The following is a 21580-nucleotide window of genomic DNA, read 5'->3' on the forward strand; positions in this document are numbered from 1 at the left end:
AACAAAGCAAGAAATTTGACGAAAGAAGAAGAAGAAGTGCTATGGAAGGAGAGCAAGTTCGGAAGTACAACCCCAGAGGCGGTATCCGGTCGTTTCGCCAACGTCTTAAGTCGCTTCGCCAACATCCAAATAAAAGTTTACCTTCACTTGTGTGTGTTGTATCAGGCTTGTATCAGACAATAAACTTAAACGAATTCAACGTAGAGTCACTAGGAATATCCAGGCTAAGCTATTTGCCAGGAGTACCCGTCGGATCCGCTCCGCAAAATATCCGCTCTGCAGACTAAAGTTGAGCTGGCTGGGAATTTTAACATTAAACAGAATCTTGCTGAGAATTTAGCTTATCGAGAGCTAGCTAGCTGGAAAATTTTTTTTGGTGTTCAAATAGCTTACATTGTGGTTTTACTAATTAGTTCTGGCTGGAAATTACATTCCGGATGCAACCACTGACTGAAGTGTGTCACTTGACACTCTCTGACTGCTTGACCTTTTGTTTAAAAACATGCTTACAATATAATGTTAGTTTTTTATTAAAGTTTTATTTACCAGCAAACAATAGAAGTCTGTTCTGCTGTCATTTATAGTGTGAAATTAGATCGTTTTCTTTTCCCTTGACGCTCCTTTTTCCCACGTTCAGTTGCATGTTTCACCGCCGTTGATCCGGTCGCGGAAAATGATCGCCTGTTCTGCTTTCATGTTCTACCTTGAGACAACTGGTTATCTGGTGATGATGTTTGTTGGTTCGTGCAGTCTTTTCACATTTTTGCCTGAGGCCCGGTGAGACTGCGGTAACCTCGTAATATTTTGTAACTAAAACATTGTTCCCGTATAATTTTGTGTCCAACGGTCGGTTTCAAGCGCAATCAGATTTTGCCGACCAGTTGTTTGAGGGTTTGGCAGCCAGAGAACTCTGAGGACTCCACTCATAAATTCAAAGGTTCAGGTAAGAACTACTTTGGAGTTGAACTAGCTGAATCAGCCTATATATTTAATATTCAGTGATAATGTTTAAGCAATGTGTGCGGGAAATGCCGGCGCAGGTTTTCAAACTGTTTTCGCCACTCTATTGTATTTCAAACCCAACGGAAAGTGCAGCTTCAGTGAAGACAGTGAAAGCAAGCAAAGGCCTAATATGTCTCAGAACTTGGAAGGGTTTTCGAAATTGTCAGTGCATTCATCCACAGTGATCCTACTTCCAAGTGTAATTTCAATTCTGTAATTTTAACGACCAGTAAAATCCGATCCCGGTGCTGCAGTCGATGATGAGCGCTTTTTAACGCGTCGAACGTTAAAACATGAGCTATTGAAACACATTTGCCGCGTCTTGGACAAACTGACGAGATATTGAAATGATTATTTTTTCCCGGTGTAAGAAAGTATTGTTTCCATCGGTTTCTTTACTGAAGTGCGATCGTGTTCTTTATATAACTGAAGGCTGATTACCTATTGCTGCCTTTTGATATCGCCGAAAATTTCCCCTGAAAGGGCTCTTGACCAACACACCTGATTGATCTAGTTCAATGCTAATTGTACTGTACTTTGGGATTTAAAAAGGGAATACAAAGGCTTGCCATGTCAAAGGTGAGAAAAGACCAGAAGGCAATCATATCATTCCAGATTTCGTTCTTTCAGTATCGATAGCGCCAGGACAATAATGTGTAATTTAATTTCTTATGTGTTCCCATTTGTTAACGCCCGTGTTTTTCGCACATTCAGTTTCTGTTAGAGAACAAGTTATTTTGCATGGCTACGTTGTTACCGGAAATGGAGACATTTCACCTTATTGTCCTTTTTATGATGGCACGGACAGTGATTTTGTGGTGGAACATTATCGCGCGGTTCAGTTCATGTAGCTAAGGCAAAGCGCGAAACATGGCACATGAAAAAATAGGGGAGGGGCGTGGCACCAGTTCACACCATTCACTGAATTCACGCTTCTGGTTATAGTTTGATGACGAAATGAGCGGTAAAAAATTATTCCACAATTATTTTTCTTAAACAGTTAAATCCTTGCTTCTTTGACTTGCCCCAGGGAATGTAATTTTCAGCAATGTAACATCAGTTAAAATCTAAGACATTTCATTGAATTCTCTCATGAATGAGCTATTTTTGTGAACAGAGTTCTTGATCTAGATCTTACATTGAGGGGTCCGATAGTATCACCAATTTTGTATATTATTATGTGTCCGTGGCTATATGCGTATTTGGATGCATGTGTGTGGACGTGGGGAGGACGCCGGTATAAGAGGGATTGTGCAGTATGTTACATTTTCTGAAACATATCATTTTTCAGGTGTAAAATTAATTGCGTGAACTATAAGAAGCACAGCTAAAGATGCTTCAAACGTTACCCGATGTCATGGACAGGTGCCCAGGAAAAGATGAGCAAATTTGTTGATGAAATCACGAGATTAAGTTTGTGAATCTTTTATGCTGATCGTCCAGTGTATATTTATAACATTACATTGATCTGATTGATACATTTTGTTAACGAGTTAACGAGGGTTGATGCTGTTAATAGCAATACTTTTACGGTGAACGGCCTGTAACATCCCAACAATGCCGGGGTCTTTGCTGCGAATGTTTGCACTTAACTGTGTGAAACTTTTACGGTGAACGGCCTGTAACATCCCAACAATGCCGGGGTCTTTGCTGCGAAACTTTGCACTTTACTGTGTGAAACTTTAACGGTGAACGGCTTTAAACATCCCTTCGATGGGTATTTATGAAATTTTTACGGTAAACTACCTCTAGGAATGTGAGTGTCTTTGGTTGTTTAGCTTTCAAGTTAAATTAATTTTGTGAAAGTTGTGTTGACAGTGCTTTGCAGTCTTGGGTAAGGCATGGATCAGTGACATGGAGTGAGATGGATCACCAACATTCAAGGTATGTATTATCAAGATTTTTTTTACTCATTTTATGATAAAGATTCTAATGTGGTTTATAAACTTTTATCTCGCAATTCCAGAGTGGGAAGCTCAGAGAAGACAGTTGTCCAAAGAAAAAGGAACACACGTTTTTCAGTGCTTTTGAGGTAGACATGGTGTTACTAATCAGCACTAAACCAGCTCCCTTTGGTTGTTTTAAGGAGCTGGCATAACCCTTTATTTTTCAAAAAAAATCATTAGAAGTAATTGTAAACTAATAAATCGGGGTAAACATATAAAATGTGTTGCTGTTGTTGAAATTACAATCATTATTGGGCTAGCAATATAGAAGTAAGGCCGATATGTAGTAGTAAAGGACTTCAATATTATTTTTTGTTCATTTCCCTTACAGCATTATATAAAAGAAATTTTGCAACAAGCATTTCTTTGGTGAAAGTAAGTTTGATCTGAATGTCTAGAAGGATTAGAGGGATCTTATTTTAAACATAAGTGTGAATCGTTTTATAATCGTTTTATAAGTATGTATGTATGTATGTATGTATGTATGTATGTATGTATGTATGTCAGAACGTAAAGTGCCAAACTGTCACACGTATGCTGAACCTGGAAGGCATCTGAAGTATCGGAAAACAACGTGCTGGGAGACACCTTGTCCGATCCGCTTAAACATAAATGGTAAGTTGTATTGTTTTTCAAGGGATAAGATAATCAAAGTGTAGATTTTGCTCATAGCGGCAAAAATAACCACATATTCCTAATTTGTCTCTAATAATAGTCAACAGACAATAGGCTGTTGAATAAAGGTCCTAAACGATGCGTTTGTTTTTAATCTAGGTCAAAACGCTGGCCAGAACATTTTTTCGCCTATAATTGCCTTGCTGGCATTTAAAATGTTACTCTTTACTGCTGGCTGGCTACTTGGCTAATTGCCATTTTTCTAGCTCGGTATTCAAAATTTTCATTATGTCTGGCTGGGAGTTTATGAAATAAAGTCGATCTTGCTAGCAGTGAAGAGCGGATATTTTTTTCCCAGGAAAGTTGCTTATTAATGGTAATTGACGTGGGAGCACAGAATCAGTGCTTGGGAAGTCACATATTAAATTTCCAGTTAAAGTGTCGTTGGGTACTCCTGATTTGCAAGCTGGGAAGAGTACGAGAACAACGAAAAGACTGCCACGCAACTACTCCAGACTTGTTCTCGGCTTAACGGAACAGCTCGTGCGAACTAGAACTTCTCTGTAAATAGGATGAATTGGTTTCAGATAAATATAGGTTTGAATCAGGTTTTGTAAATAGGTTTCATAGGTTTTTGTGCTTGTAAATATTTGATACTATATACTGTAATAAAATTGCTGTTGTTATTTACTTGACGTTCCATTTTATTTCTAACTCGATTATAAGGCTGGAAAATTAAAACGAACTCTGTTTGCTTTTGAAAAAGGAAAAGATATAATGTTAATTTACATCGTAATGTATCATCAGCGAATTGGAAGCCATCAAACTTTTGAAAGCCATCGGACTTTGGTATTCAACAGTCAATTTTCACCGTGAAAATTACCGCGATGTAGCGCCCACGAGCCGGCTTGTGAAACTATCAAAAACATGCAAATTGATCTCAAGGCAGTCAAGTGAAACTGGCAGTGACTTGAAATTTCTTGACCCAAGGATCACTCAAGGATCAGGATTGCATTCCAAACATCAATAAGCAGCTTTTTTTTTCGTTAGTACTGGATATTTGACGTTGGCGAATTGACCAGTAGGACGTTGGCGAAACGACTTAGGACGTTGGCGAATCGACCTAAGACGTTGGCGAAGGAGTCGTTGGCGAAACGACCGCAATTCCCAGAGGCATTAGTAAACACAATGTGGTTACTTACCCAGCATTTTGGCCTCCGCGGCCGGCAAGAACATCACGACATGAAAGTGGATGATTTCCAGCTTTGCAAAGACGACAATGGCATGGAGTTCTTACAGTTCACTGAAGGGCAGACCAAAACCTGACAAGGAGGCTTGCACACAAAGCACCGCGATTTTCAGCCACGAATGTTTGCCGTTGGTGGAGAAAGATGCCCAGTAGCTCTTTTTAAGCAGTTTATGAGTCGCCGACCTCAAAACCTGAAGACGACTGGTCCATTTTACCTCTCCATCAAAACAAACAGGAGGCCAGGTGACAACGTGTGGTTTAAAGTACAACCAATGGGGGAAAACAAAATAAATGATATGATGAAGAGCATTGTGGCAGATACTATTCTTGAGAGCAGCGACAAAAAGTTCACCAACCACAGCGCTCGCAAACTGTTGTGAGCAAATTGAAGAAAGCGAACGTCGAGCAGTCGGGGATTGTAAAGGTCACAGGACACAAGAACATCCAGTCATTAAACGACTACGACAGGGCAAATGAAGACGAACAGCGACAGCTTTCGTATGCCATTTTAGGGAGGAATAACTTCAATCCACAACCGACAGTATCAAGAGAAGTTCATGACCAACAAGAGCCGCTTGCGTCTTCAGCTCAATTTCTTCAACCGCCGAGAGCGCGAATGCCATTGCAAACGATTTCGATGCCCAATTCTTCAGCGTTTGGATTAAACCAAAGTTCCACATCGCTCAATCCGACAATGATGAGAGCTCAAGAACAAAATCTGTTGAACACTTTCAACTACTGCCAGGTTTCATTCAACTTCAAGAGCTGCAAGTCTTCAAGACCAGCCATTCCAAGTGTGAAGCCTATTAAGCGTTGTCGCATCCCTATAATCGAGAGCGATTCAGACTCCGATTAAACGATGAGTTTTGAAATACTTTTTGCCTTATTTTGGTTTGAGATTCGTTACAAATTTCTTGTAAATCTTATTGAAAACGTTCTTCGACGATTCCATGTGCAAATATTTTTAAACGAACCGCTTTGAGTTCGTAGCATTATCAGCTGATCTTCATCAGCCAATCAGTAAATAAAGTGTCAAATCCGCGTCAAATGCTCACTTCCTGTCTGCAATGAGATCTTCCGGCACCTCCTCCAGGCGAATTTTTTCATGTTTATATTATTAATAAGTAATCATACGATTTTTCTCGTTCAATTTGGAATTAATTTGCACTTGTGAGTTGTTCAAAAAGCTGAAATTTCAATTTCAGCTTTTTGAAAAACTCACTCGTACAAATTAATTCCAAATTGAACTCGAAACCGTATGATTACCCATACTAATTGGACAGTGTAAGCGTCATGCTTGTAACTGAACAGTATGCGTCATTTTTGCGCGCGCTGTTGCGGTGCTCTTTATTGAGTAAACCGCTGTGTTTTTCAGCATTCATAACGACGTTTAATCGTTCAGCGCTCAATCGATGGTTTGTTCGTTTCTCGAATTTTGTCATAGTTTTGATTAATCGGTAACAGGGCTTTGCATTGTCCAATTCAGTCTGTAATCATACTCGTGATAAACAAATCGGACTCCCGCTCCGCGGTCGTCCGATTTTGTTAATCACTCGTATGATTTATACAGACGAATTGAACTCTACTCATCCATTACCATTATTAATTGTTTTTTACTCTATGTTCTGTGCTTTTTCTGCAATTTATGAAAGCTATTTTGAAACGTCCCATGAAATAACAACTTCTAAACAGAACTGATGACAATTTCTATTGAAATTGAAATTCTTAATTTGGTGTACACATTATGCAGCTAAGAAATAATAAGAATCACCTGTGCATTTCCCCTCTTGTTAACCTCGGGAGCTGGCGATCCTGTTAGGAAAAAAATCAACATTGAACAATAATAGATATGAGTACGGCTTTTCAGCTATTATAGACAATAAAAGTAAAACACATTAATCTGCAGCACAATAATGTAGTTATCTTTTAAATGTTTTGCGGGAATTGTGGGTAGTTAACAGATGTTTCAAGAGAACTCTCACGTATGCCGTGTAAAGTGTCTGCAAATTTCCTACAGATATGATAAAACATACTGAACCTCTGGGTACATTTTGGAACAGGTCACTTAATTTTTGCAATTTCAGAAATGTAAACTTGGGCGATCTCTTTCCGTCCCCAAAATCTGTTAACTCGTGTAAATTCTTGCGATACAACCTTCTCAGAATACCTGAGGTAGCTACAACTTCTGTTTTACGGGCGTTCACGCCCAAAATGTCCGCATGTATAGATTTTTTTTTGACTTTGAGTAGCCCCTCTTTCGCTTAGTCTGTCGAGCGTGTTCGCAAATGAAGCACAAGAAAAGAGCGTTTGTTGCCCCCATGATTTCGAACGGCAATTTTTTTTCTCGCGGTTTTCTTTCGCGTCACACACGATGGACTCGTAGTCAAGATTTTTTTTAAATTGGCCATGCAGTAAAACAAAGGCCAAATTTTGCAGAAAAGTAAATAAAACTGGGGTCACCAAGCTCATTTTCGAAACAAGGCGCACTGAAGATCGTACGTTTTTAGAATTGGAATCTGGTTACCAGTTATCGGTTACCCATTCTAGAATTTCAGTTACCGGTTTACTGTTTGGATAAACATTTTTTCGATCCAAAACATCAAAATATCTATATCAAAGAAAGTGTCCAATTATAACTTGAAGAAACAACAAATAAAGCACTAAAATAACACGGTAACACTTGAGCAGAAACGCCCGAGAGAGGGAGAACTTCCATATAAAAGGACGCGGGTGCTCCACGTACATTTTAGGAGTTTATAAAACGTTTTTGGTACCTCTTAGGGTGTTCAGCCTCAAAAGGTCCACAGTGGAAGCTTTTGCGGTACCTTTTAAGGTATTGAGCCGGAAAAATATGACAGTAGATGATGTTTTGTTTTAGAATTGGTACCTCTTTAATAAGAGTAAAAAAATTTCAAGCCACGCCCACAAAACAGGATCTCGGTACCTCTTACGGGTTCTTTTCAAAATTTCCGACGAGCACCCTCGTCCTTTTTATATGGCAGTCCCCACCCGGGCAGAAAAGGCTAAACATTTGTAACTTGCCACGTACAGAGTTTTTTCTGCTTTTTGTTAAAATGGAGTAAAGGAAGTGATCTACTATTAAAAAGAAAAGAGGGGATCACTGTTCATTTAAGAGAGTCAATTGCAGCCAAAGTTAGTGCACCAGGTGTCAAGCCCTATACTTGCTTTTAGTATCACCCAACTAGTGGACTAATGCAAATCCTGCATTTTAATTGGCTACGCTACTAGATGATAATAGTCCTCGAGTAGCGAAATTGGCGCTTTCTTTCGTTTTATTTCCAAATAAATATTTCTTCAACTTGCATTTGCTAACTTTATTATTGCCTTTTCTGTCCGGCTAGTTGGGTGATACTAAAACAATTAGACCCTTCGCCCTCAAGGGCCATGGGTCAATAGCCCATTCGCCTTCGCCTCATGGGCTATTGACCCATAGCCCACAAGGGCTACGGGTCTAATTGTTAAATAGTTCTTCTTTAGAGTGCGCACTTGATGTATAGCATGGAGTGACGTTGTGATGTGTATTTTGTGCACAGTAAGGAGGCACAGTAACAATGGGCAGATTAACTGTATTGCATTGCACATCCTTACTGTGCAGAATATCACACAATTAGCGCGCATAAACAAAATGGTAGCTTCTTCTAAATGGCTTGGCTTGGGAGAGAGAAATCATCTTTTTTCTTGGAAACGAGTAGCGGGACCTAACGATTTTTTCATTTAGTTTCAGTTTTTCTATACATTGAATATTGGTCAATTTCTATTGCAGAGTAAAAAATATCACTAAAAATGAGAGCATAGCTAGCTTAAATATAATCTGTGGCCTCAAGAATACTGTGTGCTTGGAACATACTGAATCCCTGGAGGAGGGACTCCAATATAAAAATGACGGGGGTGCTTGTCATACCTTTTAGTGGTTAAAAAAGCAGTTTTGGTACCTCTTAGGGTGTTAAGCCTCAAAAGGTATGCAGCTGGAACTTTTGCGGTACCTTTTAGGGTACTGAACCGAAGAAAAATTGACAGGAGGTGATGTGTTGTTTCAGAATTGGTACCTCTGAGGAGTAAAAAAAGTTCAAGCCACACCCACAAAACAGGATCTTGGTATGAGCAAAGAAGGAACAAAGATGTTTTTAATAACTCAGGACCTAAGGACAGAGACATCGATATCAGAATAGCCCTTGACTCGATACATACATAAATACATACATACACTTTACTTCAACTCGAATTATCAGAGTAGCTCTATTGAGCTAATATCTTCGAGAAAGAATAAAATAAAATAAAAATACATCAATCAATTAAATTATTAAAATACAATAATTAAAACTACTAATACAATAATTATAACTACTACTAAAAGTTCATTTTCTTTATGACTGTCTTAAAATCTGTAAATAGGGTAATACTAAAGGATCGGAGATGTAAAATAAGAATTCACAAATGTGGACATTGTAATACATATAACACGAAACAGGAGTGACCCTTTCAAATATCATGAGTTGGCTTAAAAAACCCTCTTTGATTTATTTCAAAATTTAAGCTCTCTTGATATAAGCAGCCAGTGGGTAAACTTTGAGGGACAATCTATTGAGTTCTATTTGTGTCCAAGTACACAACGCACGCATATTGTCATTCAGAGGAATTTACATTTGCAATAGCATTCACTTCTAATATAGGACATATAGCACTCCATTATGTCAAATGATAAATGTTGTAGATTTACTGTGGCATATGTCCTAATACAACCAGTCTGGGCCAACTTGAATGCTAATGTCAGCAGCTCTTGCATGGCAGTCGTTGGAACTTTTTTACTTGAAATTGAGTCAAGCTTTTCATCAAATTTAGGATTCTGCAATTCTTCATAAACGTGAAATCCCAGGGCACTACACAGGTATGCAACATTTACGACATCTAACGCTACTGAAGAATGTGATTCATTCATGCGTGGATTCAGCCATTGAACAGGGTGAAAACCTAAAATACCCAGATATTTCAGGTTTTATAGCTGCATAGAGTTAACATGTAGAGTCATGGTGATTCCATGTAGGTTTTTTGAAAAATAGCCAGATTCACTGGATTAGAGCATTGCCAAGACTTCGTGTGATACGGTAACCAACCATGGGTTCACCATGCCTCCCACAACTTTGGAAAGGGTGTGTACAATTAAATGTCATTTAATCATGTGCAACCATGACTTAACAAATATACTCAATGGGGAAGCATAGAGGACTGTGCTTACCATTTCCCAAAAAGTGCACCTGACACAAAAAAGAAAACAAACATGGTCAATCAAGCCCATAAACCACTATTTAGACTTGGTGTCTATTCATACTACCCTTTTTATGTCTCAGTATCATCATAATTTATTACTTATTATTAATTAGGCCTTTGACAATTTCTTCTCGCATATATAATCTAAGCACAATAATTAATATAATATAATTAAAATACAGCACTAGCATCAAAATCAACTTACTTACTTAGAGTAACTATGGCAAATTTAGTTTGTACTTCTCTGGTCCTACTTGGAATAATTGTTTGGAGGAAAAATCAAAAAGTTCATCCTTCTGCCCCCTTAAGCAAGCTGTGACTAAACATTTCGTAATTATAATGCATAATGCTGGCTTAGTATTATTATTGTAAATTTTTGTTTGTTCCACACAAACCTATATCCATTAATTGACCACCTTATCATTAACTGGTGTGGTTAAATTACTTTTCATTTTCTCTTTTTTGTTATTCATTTGACTATTTGTTTGTATCTTGTTTTCTGTTATTTTATCTCTTAGATTTTTCATGTTGCAACCAAGGTAAAGCATATTATTTTTTTTTCTATTCACTCAACTTGTTTAGTTTTCTCAATCACTATTCTGAGTAGTGAGTGTTTTTGCCTAATTCATTAATTGTTTTTATGCTGTTTTTTCTTTTCTTGTAGATCTGGCAAGTTAAAATGGTTGGTTGTTTTTGCTAGGTTACCCACAGCATTTAATTTGCCAGTAACCATTTGAACACCTGGGTGGAGAGAAGCACTGTGAGAGTTAAACATATTCCTCAAGAACAGACACAACAGAATGAATCTGGTCAGGAAGGCTCAAACCAGACCCCTCAATTCAGATGGGTACCTGGGTTTAGCAAAATTATTTTGTGCTTATGGGATAGCAAAATGTAGTGAGCATGGTGTTCCCTTCCAGTGCATTTGTGTCCTTATTACCCGTGTGGCCAGTGGTGATACCAATTTTCTTACGTATACATCACAGTACCTCAGATGACCTGTTTTGTCTTTGATGGCAAAAGTCTTTCCATTACCAGCAACATTTAAGGATACTTGCGAGTCCAATATACCTAAACAACAAAAGTGCCTTTTCAATTATCATTGGTGTAATTAATTAATTAAATAAATTAATTAATAAATAAATAAAAGAACGAAGAAACAAACCAATACATACATAAATAACTGAATAGCTATAGGAACTGCTGAGGATGATTTTTTCACAGGGAACTAATTTACAACAACCACTCAGAGAGCCTGTGTTGGATATGAGGTGACAAAGCACCCAGGTTATTATAACTATTTAGTATCCAACAATGGTGAATGGAAAAATTTCTTTAACACATTCTTCAATCGACTAAGTAATAGGTACATATCAGTCTGATCTAAATTGAGTGATGATATTGGAAAAGGTGGGAAAATCTGCTGCTTTGTTCACTTCTTGAGTTGAACAAAGCATGTCAAGAAACTGAGCAAGACGGTCCTAGTCTTCTGACAATTTCTCAGACAATCTGCTCTAAAGTTGTCCACATTCTGGAAAAGTGTGATAAACGAGAAGCTCTACAGGAAGATTCAAAAGAATAGCTTTGCTGAACATTGTACACCAGTTGTACAAGTCAATCAAGAGTTTACTTGTTAACGCACTGTGCATGGCACAACTAGAATCATCATCCAAAGACTGCAGCAACTACATTGCTCAGAAACAATCAAGTTCACTGAAGTATAAAAGGACAAGGCTCACATCTAAGGTAACAAACTTTACTAAATTACACAACACAATAAGCCAAGCAGTGTATTGGATGCATTAAACAGTTGTTATTAATAATTAACTAAATACTTTGATTTACTAAATAATTAATTTCCCAGTATCAAAACATTCGCTACTTAAAATATAATAGAATAAAAATACTCCAGCACAAGAAACAAGTAAAGTGATAGATATATAAGATAATGCAGAATTTTTGCTAGTTAATAACATGAAATTGCATACTGTTAACGTGTTTTCAGTTCTAATTTTCAAATTATTTTTATTAGTGCTGTGCTATTATTCTTCTTACTATTTGGGTTATTTCTCACATTAGTTTGGTTTCCTTACACACCTTATTTTGGTATGTGTTGGTGATTCATTACCCCACACTTCTCTTAGCTAAATCCTGTTGTGTAGGAAAAGTTACCTCCTAGTTCCCTTGGGTAATCCTGCATTCGTGGGCAACAAATACACTTTTTTGCCTTATCTGGTTCAGAGTTATTTCTACAGTTTCCTCAAATCTGTTATAAATTGGCAACCATTTGCTCAGCAAATTCAGTTGATTCAGTTGGTTATTCTGAGCTATACTCAAGTTCTCAAGTCAAGCACTGGTTTAGTTCAGATGCTAAATTCCTAATAACCCTTGGTATGTAGTGCATTATTCATTTTATTTGTACCTTTCTTTAAGGCTTAAGGTTTAGTCCGTTTCTTTTATTTCATTAGTTCAGTTAGCAGTCGCTATTTAGTTGTCTTTACTAGTTTTGTGTTTTTGTTTAGTATTATTCCTTTACCTTTCTTGACCTTTAGTCTAGCACAGCATGTAGCTTTATCTCTGTTCGTTTATGCTATGGTTTTTGCTAGTAAATGTTGTATTATTCGCCTACCACATATCCTTGTTGATTAGTTGTGATTGTTTGCACAAATCCAAATTCATTTCTGTTCCTTTATGTTTTGTAGCATGTTTTTATTGCTGTAATTACTTGACTAGCTTGTACACAGCTTAGCACTATTGTGTAATCCCGTAACTAATGAACCCTTTTTAGTTCTGCATTTCATGTAATACTCTACAAATGTAGACAGTTTTTGTCACACAATTTCCTGTTTCTTTATTTTTGTCACGCAATCTTCCTTTTGCAATTGTCTTGTTATTTGCACCAAATTACTTTGTTATTTCTTAGCTAAGTTAGCTTATTATGCTTATTCTTACTCTTTATTAGCATTAGGCTTATTGTAGTTTATTGTATTTCATTGTTACTCGTTCCCGTTTTTTGTTCCTTGTTCCCGTTGTTATTGTCTCTGCTATTTTTGTCAATAAACTCGTAAATCATACACTCGTATCTGTCGCTGCTATGTCAACCGTTTGGCTGTCTTACATTAACATTGAAGAGTAAGAGAACATAATCATGCATAATTATATACGTACTAATCAAAGAAGCTGTCATTTGAATTGTCTGTACACAGTAACCAGGGAGGGAGAGGAGAGAGACGAAATAAATCTGTGAATGTTGCTTGAGCTTCAGCAATGCTCAAGTGTGTGGCAACCCTAAAAGCCGGACTCACGAAATGGCGGAAAATGACCCCAAATCCTAAAAGATGGAATCGCGGAAAATCCCCTGAAATCCTAAAAGATGGAAAATCACCCGAATTCTTAAAAGACAGAATGATGTAAAATCACCCAAATTCTTAAAAGACGGAATGACGGAAAATCACCCAAGATCCTAAAAGACGGAATGATGGAAAACCACCCAATATGCCAAAAGAGGGAACTGTAAATACTGTAAAACAAAGCCGCACTGAAAGGCTAATGCTAAGAGCCACAAATCAGTGAAAAATCGCTTCCCTGCTCACCCCCCCAAAAAGGGTTAAATGATAATTTAAAAAAGCAAAGTGACATTAAGCTCACCTATCCCCTTTTTGTGTTTTTTCTCCCGCATGAATACAAGTTTCACGTAAATGGTCTTTTCTTCGGAAATTCCACGGAATTTTCTAATATCATACACAACATCATATTTTTTATTTATTTTATTTTATTTTATTGGAATGGTAACAACATACAAAGATACACTAAACAGAAGAAAAAAAAACTAACACTACTTATAATGATTGAATTACAATAACCTACACTTACACTAATTACTATACAGTTGCCCTACTAAACAACACAAATAAATGGTGTTTACAATAAATTTCTTGCACTTTAGCTGACAACGGTACTTATAATCAACTTAAACTGCATTTTGAATACATGATTTCTCTAGCTGTACTGTATTATTTCACTTATTCCTTAATATTCTTAATACGGGCAACACAAAACAGAACAAAACAACAAAAAAGAAAGAAGGGTACTTTATTTGTTTACCACATATCAAAACACCTCCTGTGTTGATTTAAAGGGGGGCAAGGGTGGTGGGAGGTCCATAGAGCTGCATTCTTAGTAACTTAAGATAACATTTTAATTTGAAGTTTAGAAGTGAGCTTTCTCTTTCACCCCTCTCCGACTGATAGTTGCAATACTGGTGCATATGTTGTGCGGCCGCGGCCTAGATACCACATTATAAAAGAAAAGATGCGCATGTGCTGTGCTTCTTCATCTCGTACCATGTTTCGGCCCACCACGTTTTCTGTTTTCTCTGCTCATTGAGAGAGTTTTCCTTCATTCACTGCGGTTTAACTGTCAGATATGACTGACAAAACCTCTCAAAATGTAAGTAGTTTCGATTGCACTAGTTTTGTCGTTTTGTGGACGCATTTATAGCCAAGGAACTGCACGAATTAAGGTACAAGTCAATGACCGCCTTCTGTCTTTAAGCTGACACTTTGTCACCGTCTGACCCGATCCATATGGTGGGCAATGGAGATAGACTCCCAGGCCTTGAAAAGTTAGTGGCAGAGTCTGTGGCAAAATCATTACCAGCGGTCTTGTAAGGTGTCCTTGCCTCGTTCTCTTTAATGGGACAGAATAGACCAAAGGATAATGTTGACATGGTGATAAAATCCACCGATGTAACGCCAGTGCCAACCACCTCTAGAGGGTATTGTTTTTATAATACATAACAGGAAACTCAGGACCTGTTGAGTTTCACAAATAAGGCCTTTTGCAGGTCCCTGTCCAAAGACAAGTGGAAGGAACTGAGCAATTCCTATACACAAATTAAAGACACAGAGTCCTTGCTGGTAGCTCCAACGATGGAGGCTGGGATGAAAGAGGAATTAAAAAAGAGGCATGGTTACACTAAAACAAAGGAACTCTTCAGCTTTGATGATGGCTTGGCTGAATGTCAATCTGCTTTCTTGGTTGTGGCTTGCTCCTTGCTAGCAGCCTTGACAGCCCTCGATAATTCAGGGGGAGAGGATGAGGATGACGTTCCTGACCCTGATGCCATTAGGGACCTAGTGGAAGATGCTCTAGTCCTCCTTGGAAACGCCAACTTTAGGCTTAATGCCTGGAGGCAAAAACGCTTCTCTGAGTTCCTCACTGAAGTTGTTAAACATACTCTGCGGGAAGGTATCCTAGCAGATAAGAACCTTTTCCTGGAAAAGTTCCATGCAAAGATCAAGATTGAATATGACCATAGCTCAACTAATAGCAAGTTTATCAGCACACCAGCCTTGAAACACTCCTCCAAAGGACCACACAGGAGGGACCAGCCCTTTTGGGGAAACTACTGTACCACTTAAAACAGTTGAGTTGGAGGGAAACGGAAATGGGGATATGGCTCAAGGTTTAACCCACAGCCTCCCAAAAGGGCCAGAACAGCAGGATCCATCTCCCAGCAATCTGACCCCAAGACCAGCTAAAGCTGACTATCCGCTCTCATGTCTCGAAATGCTCACACCCCCCACCAATGGATCAGCAACTCATTTACAGTTTTTTGTTCAGAATTGGAAACAAATAACACAGAACACTTGGACTTTACAAACAATTCAGGGGTACAAGATCCCCTTTTGCAGGCGTCCCAGGCAATGGCGCATGAGAGTGAAATGCAACTCGGATGCTCACCATATGGAAATGGCTATCGAGGACTTGTTAGCAAAGGGAGCTATCCGGGAAGTCAAACCGCAGGACGACCAGTTCACTTCAACCCTGTTCTTAGTGCAAAAAGAAAATGGCCATTATCGACCCGTCATCAACCTTCGTGCGTTAAATCGGTTCTTGGGGAAGGAGTCCTTCAAGATGGAGGGACTGCAAGTAGTGAAATCTCTAATAATGCAGGGAGACCTCATGATGAAATTAGACTTGAAGTATGCATATTATGCACTCCCAATTCATCTCTCCCACAGAAAGTATCTGCGGTTCATCTATCAGGACAGAACATACGAGTTTCAGTGCCTTCCCTTTGGCCTGTCTTCAGCTCCTTGGGCATTCACAAAGACACTGAAGCCAGTGCTGGCAGTGTTGTGATCCATGGGTATCTGGGTTGTGATCTACATAGACGACATGTTACTACTCTACCAACAGAGCAAGGTGCTGCAGACAATCTTTGCTCAAGTGGTAGACCTACTGGAAAAGCTGGGCTTTCTGGTGAAAAGGGAGAAGTGCTCTCCCATTCCCTGCCAACATCTATTCTTTCTCGGAGCTGTCCTAGACTCCACAATAATGACCCTGTCCCTTCCTCAACCAAAACTTACCACTATTCTAAACACCTGCCATCAACTCCTTGCTCATTGGAGTGGCTCAGTGAGGACCCTGTCCACGTTAATTGGACAAATGAGCCATGCAGCACAAACAGGGATCTTGGGTGCACCACTTCATTACAGACGTCTTCAATGCCTACATCTGCAAGCAGTGTCACATCATGGGCATGCAAGGAAAGTGATAGTCCCCTTAACCTCCCAGACACACAAAGACCTAGAGTGGTGGGTCTCAGAGAACAGCTGCCATCTGAATGGGTGTCCAATTAAGCTTCCACATATTGATCTCACAATTTGAAGTGATGCCTCAAAAATGGGCTGGGGCACAGCCTACCAGGGGATTTCCACCGGGGGCCATTGGAGTGTGGAAGAGGCGAAGTGGCCCATCAATGTCTTGGAGCTACGAGCAGCAATACTGGCTCTGAAAGCACTACTGCAGTCCCAACATCTGCTGCTCAAACATATTCACTTGAGAATAGACAACACCACAGCGGTGGCGTACATCAACAAGAGAAGGGGCATGTGCTCCCCTGCTCTGACTGCACAAGCCTTAAGGCTGTGGGCCGTGGCCTTGACAGCAGGAGTATCACTGACAGCTCAGCATATTCCAGGTATTCAGAATGTGGTAGCAGACACAGCCTCCAGGCAGATCGGGACCAGAACCGAATGGACATTGTACAGGAAGATCTTCCAGTCCATTTTTCAGAGATTCTACACACCACAAGTGGACCTCTTTGCATCCCGTTTAAACCACCAAGTACCCATGTCTCAAGGTACCCAGATTGGGGGCTCTGGCTGTGGATGCATTCCTCATGGACTGGAGCAAATGGACTTGTCTAATTCATCCTCCCGTAGTCCTTCTACCTCGGGTACTGAGGAAGATCAGAGGATCAAGCAACTGCAGTCCTCCTAATCACCCCAAACTGGACCCGACAGCAATGGTTTCCGGACCTCATTGAGATGCTGGTGGATCGCCCACTGCTGCTACCCCAGCACCAGTCTCTATTGTTTCTCCCATTTCAGCCAACAGCATATCATCCCCTGTGGAAGTTCCTTCATCTAACAGTTTGGCCACTATCAGGGACCGTTACCAAGCAACAGGCCTTTCAAAGGAAGTTGTTGACATCTTGTTGGCCTCATGGGGAACAGCCACCCAGAAGTGGTACTCTGGCCCCTGGAAGGCATGGATACGTTGGTGTTCTCAACGGGGTTCCTGTCCCATTTCAGCTTCTGTTGCAGAGGTTCTTGCATTTCTTGCATCCCTAGTTACACAAGGCAATTTGGAATACAGGACTATAGCTCTCTATAGGTCAGCTATTTCTCAGGCTCATGACCCAGTTGGCTCTACTCAGTTAGGAAGTCTCCCCATTGTGGCTCATTTTATGAAAGGGATGTTCAAGATTAAACCCCCCAAACCTAGATACTGCTCTACATTGAATGTTAAGACTGCCTTGTCATCCCTAGAGTCCCTTGAACGCTTAGAAGAATTGACACTAAAGCAGCTTTGTTATAAAACTGTTTATTATTAGCACTCACTTCAGCAGCAAGAGCTCATGAACTGTCTGCGCTGGACTTGACGTATTCTCTCAGAAGAGGGATCATGGGAATTTTCACTCCCTCCCCACTCATGTGAAGAACTCCAGACCTGGTCACCCTGCTCGGAAGTTTCTTTTCTTGCAGTTCCCAGAGAATCCCAAGATTTGTGTTGTTGGTAGTCTTACCACTTATGTGGAGAGGACAAAAGGATTATGGAAATGCTGCCAACTATTAGTGTCATTTATCTCTCTGGACTAGGCAATTTCAATCAGTCGTACAGTTTACAGGAGGCTTTGCATTGTTGCAGGACATTAAGTTTCTATCTAGCCTCATTTGAGTATTTATTATTCGATTCATTATGGTTGTGTTACTTTGCCTTATCCTATTTGCAGGAGGCATTGTATTGTTTTAGGACCTTAAGATCTCATCTAGCTTCATGTAGTATTATTAAATTGTTATGGTTGTGTTATAATTAACTACTTTGCCTTATCCTATTTGCTTGGCAGTATTGCTTTGGTAAACTGCTCCAGTATTGCGACTATCAGATGGAGAGGGGTGAAGGAGAAATTATATTTCCCCAGAGGGTTACTCACCTGATGGGGAGATGTGGTTCTCCAAACCCCTCGTAGACTCATATGAGCAATACTGGCCCCCAGGCCATTGGAATATGTCTTTTCCTCCCCATCCTTGTACTGCCAATCGACATGGCCTCACACACCATGACTCGGAGGCACAGCACATGTGCATCTTTTCTTTTATAATGTGGTATCTAGGCCGCAGCTGCACGACATATGCACCAGTATTGCTCATATCAGTCTATGAGGGGTTCGGAGAACCACATCTCCCTGTCAGATAAGTAACACTCCGGGGAAATATAATTTCTGATGAATTCTTTCAAGTTTATTTCCTTCTTAAGTAGTTTTTGTTTATATAAATAATACTTGGCAAATAACAGTGTGAAGTTAAATTTTTTGAATGACTTATTTGCACCTTGAGGATAAGACTTTGGCTCTAAACCAAACAGTATTTCAAATGGAGATGGTGAGAAGGAGGTGCCATTTTCTTTGCTAAACCATTTAATGACTTCAGAAAAGAATTGTTTTGACCAATGGCAGTTTTAGAAGGGTGTGGCTTATTGAGTCAGGTTCTTGGCATACTAAACACAGCATGTCTGATTCTATACCGTAGAAGGAAAGCTCTTTTTTAGACACCACAATTCTGTGGAGCAGTTTGAAATAGAATTCTTTAAGCTTGAGTGTCTAGTTGAAGGTCTACAACTTGTAGATCATGTACCCATTTGGAGCATGCCTTTATCTCTACATTGTCTTTGTATATTAAAAGCCAATAGTAATCTCTGCTTTTCAATTTGTGCAAGTCTATGACGGTATTCGGAGAGAGTTGGGATGCATTTTCAGCGAGAAAGGTGCTCTTATCGACTTGTGTTTCTTTTGCTTTATTAAGAAGGTGCTTAGGAATAGAGGAAACAACCTGCAAATAATTTAGAAAATTGCATTCAACCTCGGACTTTTTGATGAACTCTGGCAATGTAAGAAATTGGCCATTTTCCTGTAAAAGATCCTGTAGAAGGAAGATTCCTTGCTGAAACCAGTCTTTGTAAAACATGGTTTGATTTCCAATTACGATTTCTTTGTTGTTAAATAATACAAATTCTTGGCCAATAGAGTCCTAAAGTGTGACGTCACAAAAGAATAAATTTGAGAAATTATGGGATTTGGCACCATTTTCAAACAGAGCGTCCTTAAAAAAGGGTCCTTGCCAAAAATTACTTCTTAATTGTAATTCCCAGCCGAAATATAAAGGATGAAAATTTGGTACTGCCCCATATAAATCTCTCTCATTTTCAGTCAGTTCTAAACTGAAGGAACTGAAACAAATTTTGAAGGGTTTGTATGGGATGCTATCAAACTTTGATCCCTTATATCTCTATGGGGAATTGCAATTCAGAGCTAATTTTTGAGATGAGGGCATCTTTTAGGATCCTCTATAAGAATATGACATCATATCCCATAATTTCAAAAATTTTATTTTTGTGACGTCATCACTTTAGGACTCTATGGCACAATTGTAGGCTACTCTCATCTCTAAAAAATGTTGTAGCATTGACTTGTAGAATTGTGGTAAGTTGGATTGCTTCAGGAGTTTTTCATTGTAATTGCATTCTAACAAAAAGTTCAGGCCACCATATAATTTTGTCTTGCTTTTTTCCAAATAAACTTAAAAAGAAGGGAGTTATATTCAGAAGGTGTGTCAAGAATCGACATTGAGTACACCAACTGTGAAATTCCAAGACATTAAGTTATAAGAACTCTCCCAAACAGAGTAAGGCTGCAGGATTGCCAGATGTCAAGGATAGTGCTTAATTTATCCACTTTTGCTTTGAAGTTTTTTCCTTCGTTTTGTTTATGGTAGTAATTAGAGGTAAATATTCCCAACATTCTAATTGGCTCCTATAGGCCAGTGGAATTCAAAAGGCTCATCCACGTTGTACCTCCAAGGGCCGAGCCAAAAAGCTTTAGTTTTGGATGGGTTTAATTTCATACCGGAAGCATCACCGAAGTCACTTAACACTTGGATAACCTTTTTAACAGTTTTGCAGCTGCTACACCAAAGTGAGGTGTCGTCAGCAAACTGACTTACTTTGACATCTTTTTTAAAAATCTGACAGTGTGTACCTTGTATTTTTTTGTGTTGCCTTATCTTGCATGCCAAGATTTCCACAGCTAAAATAAATAGATAAGGCCACAGAGGGCAATCTTGTCTCACACATCTTGAAAGTTGGAAAGGGTTGGTACAGAAGCCATTACTCATAACAGAGCTCTCTGGATTTGTGTAAAGAGTTGATATCCACTGTTGAATACTGTCCCCAAAATTATAGAAAGCAAGTGTCTTTTGAATAAACTCCCATTCAATGGTATCAAATGCCTTTTTGAAGTCAAGTTGGATGAGTATCCCAGGGATGTTTTGGTTTGTTGTTTGCTCTAGAATGTTGTTAGTTAGCCTGATATTTTGGCCGATATATCTTCCCTTTATGAATCCAGTTTGGTGCGAATTGATAAGAAGTTTTAGTACCCTTTCTAATCTTGGATCACGTGTACTTTATGCACACCTCAATCGATATATCGGTTGCATATTGACCAACACTCAACCAATGTATCCGTAGGCGTATTGACCAACACTCAACCGAGACATGTCAGCCGACATATTGGTAGAGTGTTGGTTGATATGCCGACCAACACTTGACCGATTGTCCGTCGATATGTTGACTGAGAGTGGTAATGTCCAATTGTCGGCCGACATGTTGATCGATAGGCTACCAACATTTCGCTGATACTTGCATACTGGTGACTGTAGCCTGCGCCGCAGACGTAATTTAACCTAGATTAGTAACTCCTGCTGAGCAGCCCAGATATCCCTGTATGCATAAAAGATGGAAGAAAATTACTAAAATAAGATATATGCAGGGAGTAATACCACCGGGAAAAAATATAACATACCAAAAGAGGACAATTATCCCATCTTCTTGAATATACCCAACCAAGAAGTACAAG

At 39.2% G+C, this 21580-nt stretch overlaps 1 protein-coding gene across 3 annotated transcripts in view; it reads right to left on the reverse strand.

Moving 5' to 3' along the window:
- Positions 1-21580, reverse strand: part of LOC145462442 (uncharacterized) — a 72996-nt gene that overhangs the window by 12929 nt on the left and 38487 nt on the right. The window contains exons 5-8 of one of the 3 annotated variants that reach the window (XR_014041194.1): positions 11088-11169; positions 10067-10085; positions 6584-6624; positions 4766-5636 (exon numbers count right to left, since the gene is read on the reverse strand). Coding sequence is in view for 2 of the 3 variants with exons in the window: in XM_081445974.1 (XP_081302100.1) it covers positions 5588-5636; positions 6584-6624; positions 10067-10085; positions 11088-11169 (191 nt within the window). In the remaining variant the exon portion in view is untranslated. Of the gene's footprint in view, positions 1-4209; positions 5637-6583; positions 6625-10066; positions 10086-11087; positions 11170-21580 lie in introns of those variants that run through there. The other 2 variants (XM_081445974.1, XM_081445973.1) reach the window with 2 other exon arrangements.

The sequence above is a fragment of the Orbicella franksi genome, chromosome 12 (assembly GCF_964199315.1).
Source record: "Orbicella franksi chromosome 12, jaOrbFran1.1, whole genome shotgun sequence".
NCBI classification, from domain to species: Eukaryota; Metazoa; Cnidaria; class Anthozoa; order Scleractinia; family Merulinidae; genus Orbicella; species Orbicella franksi.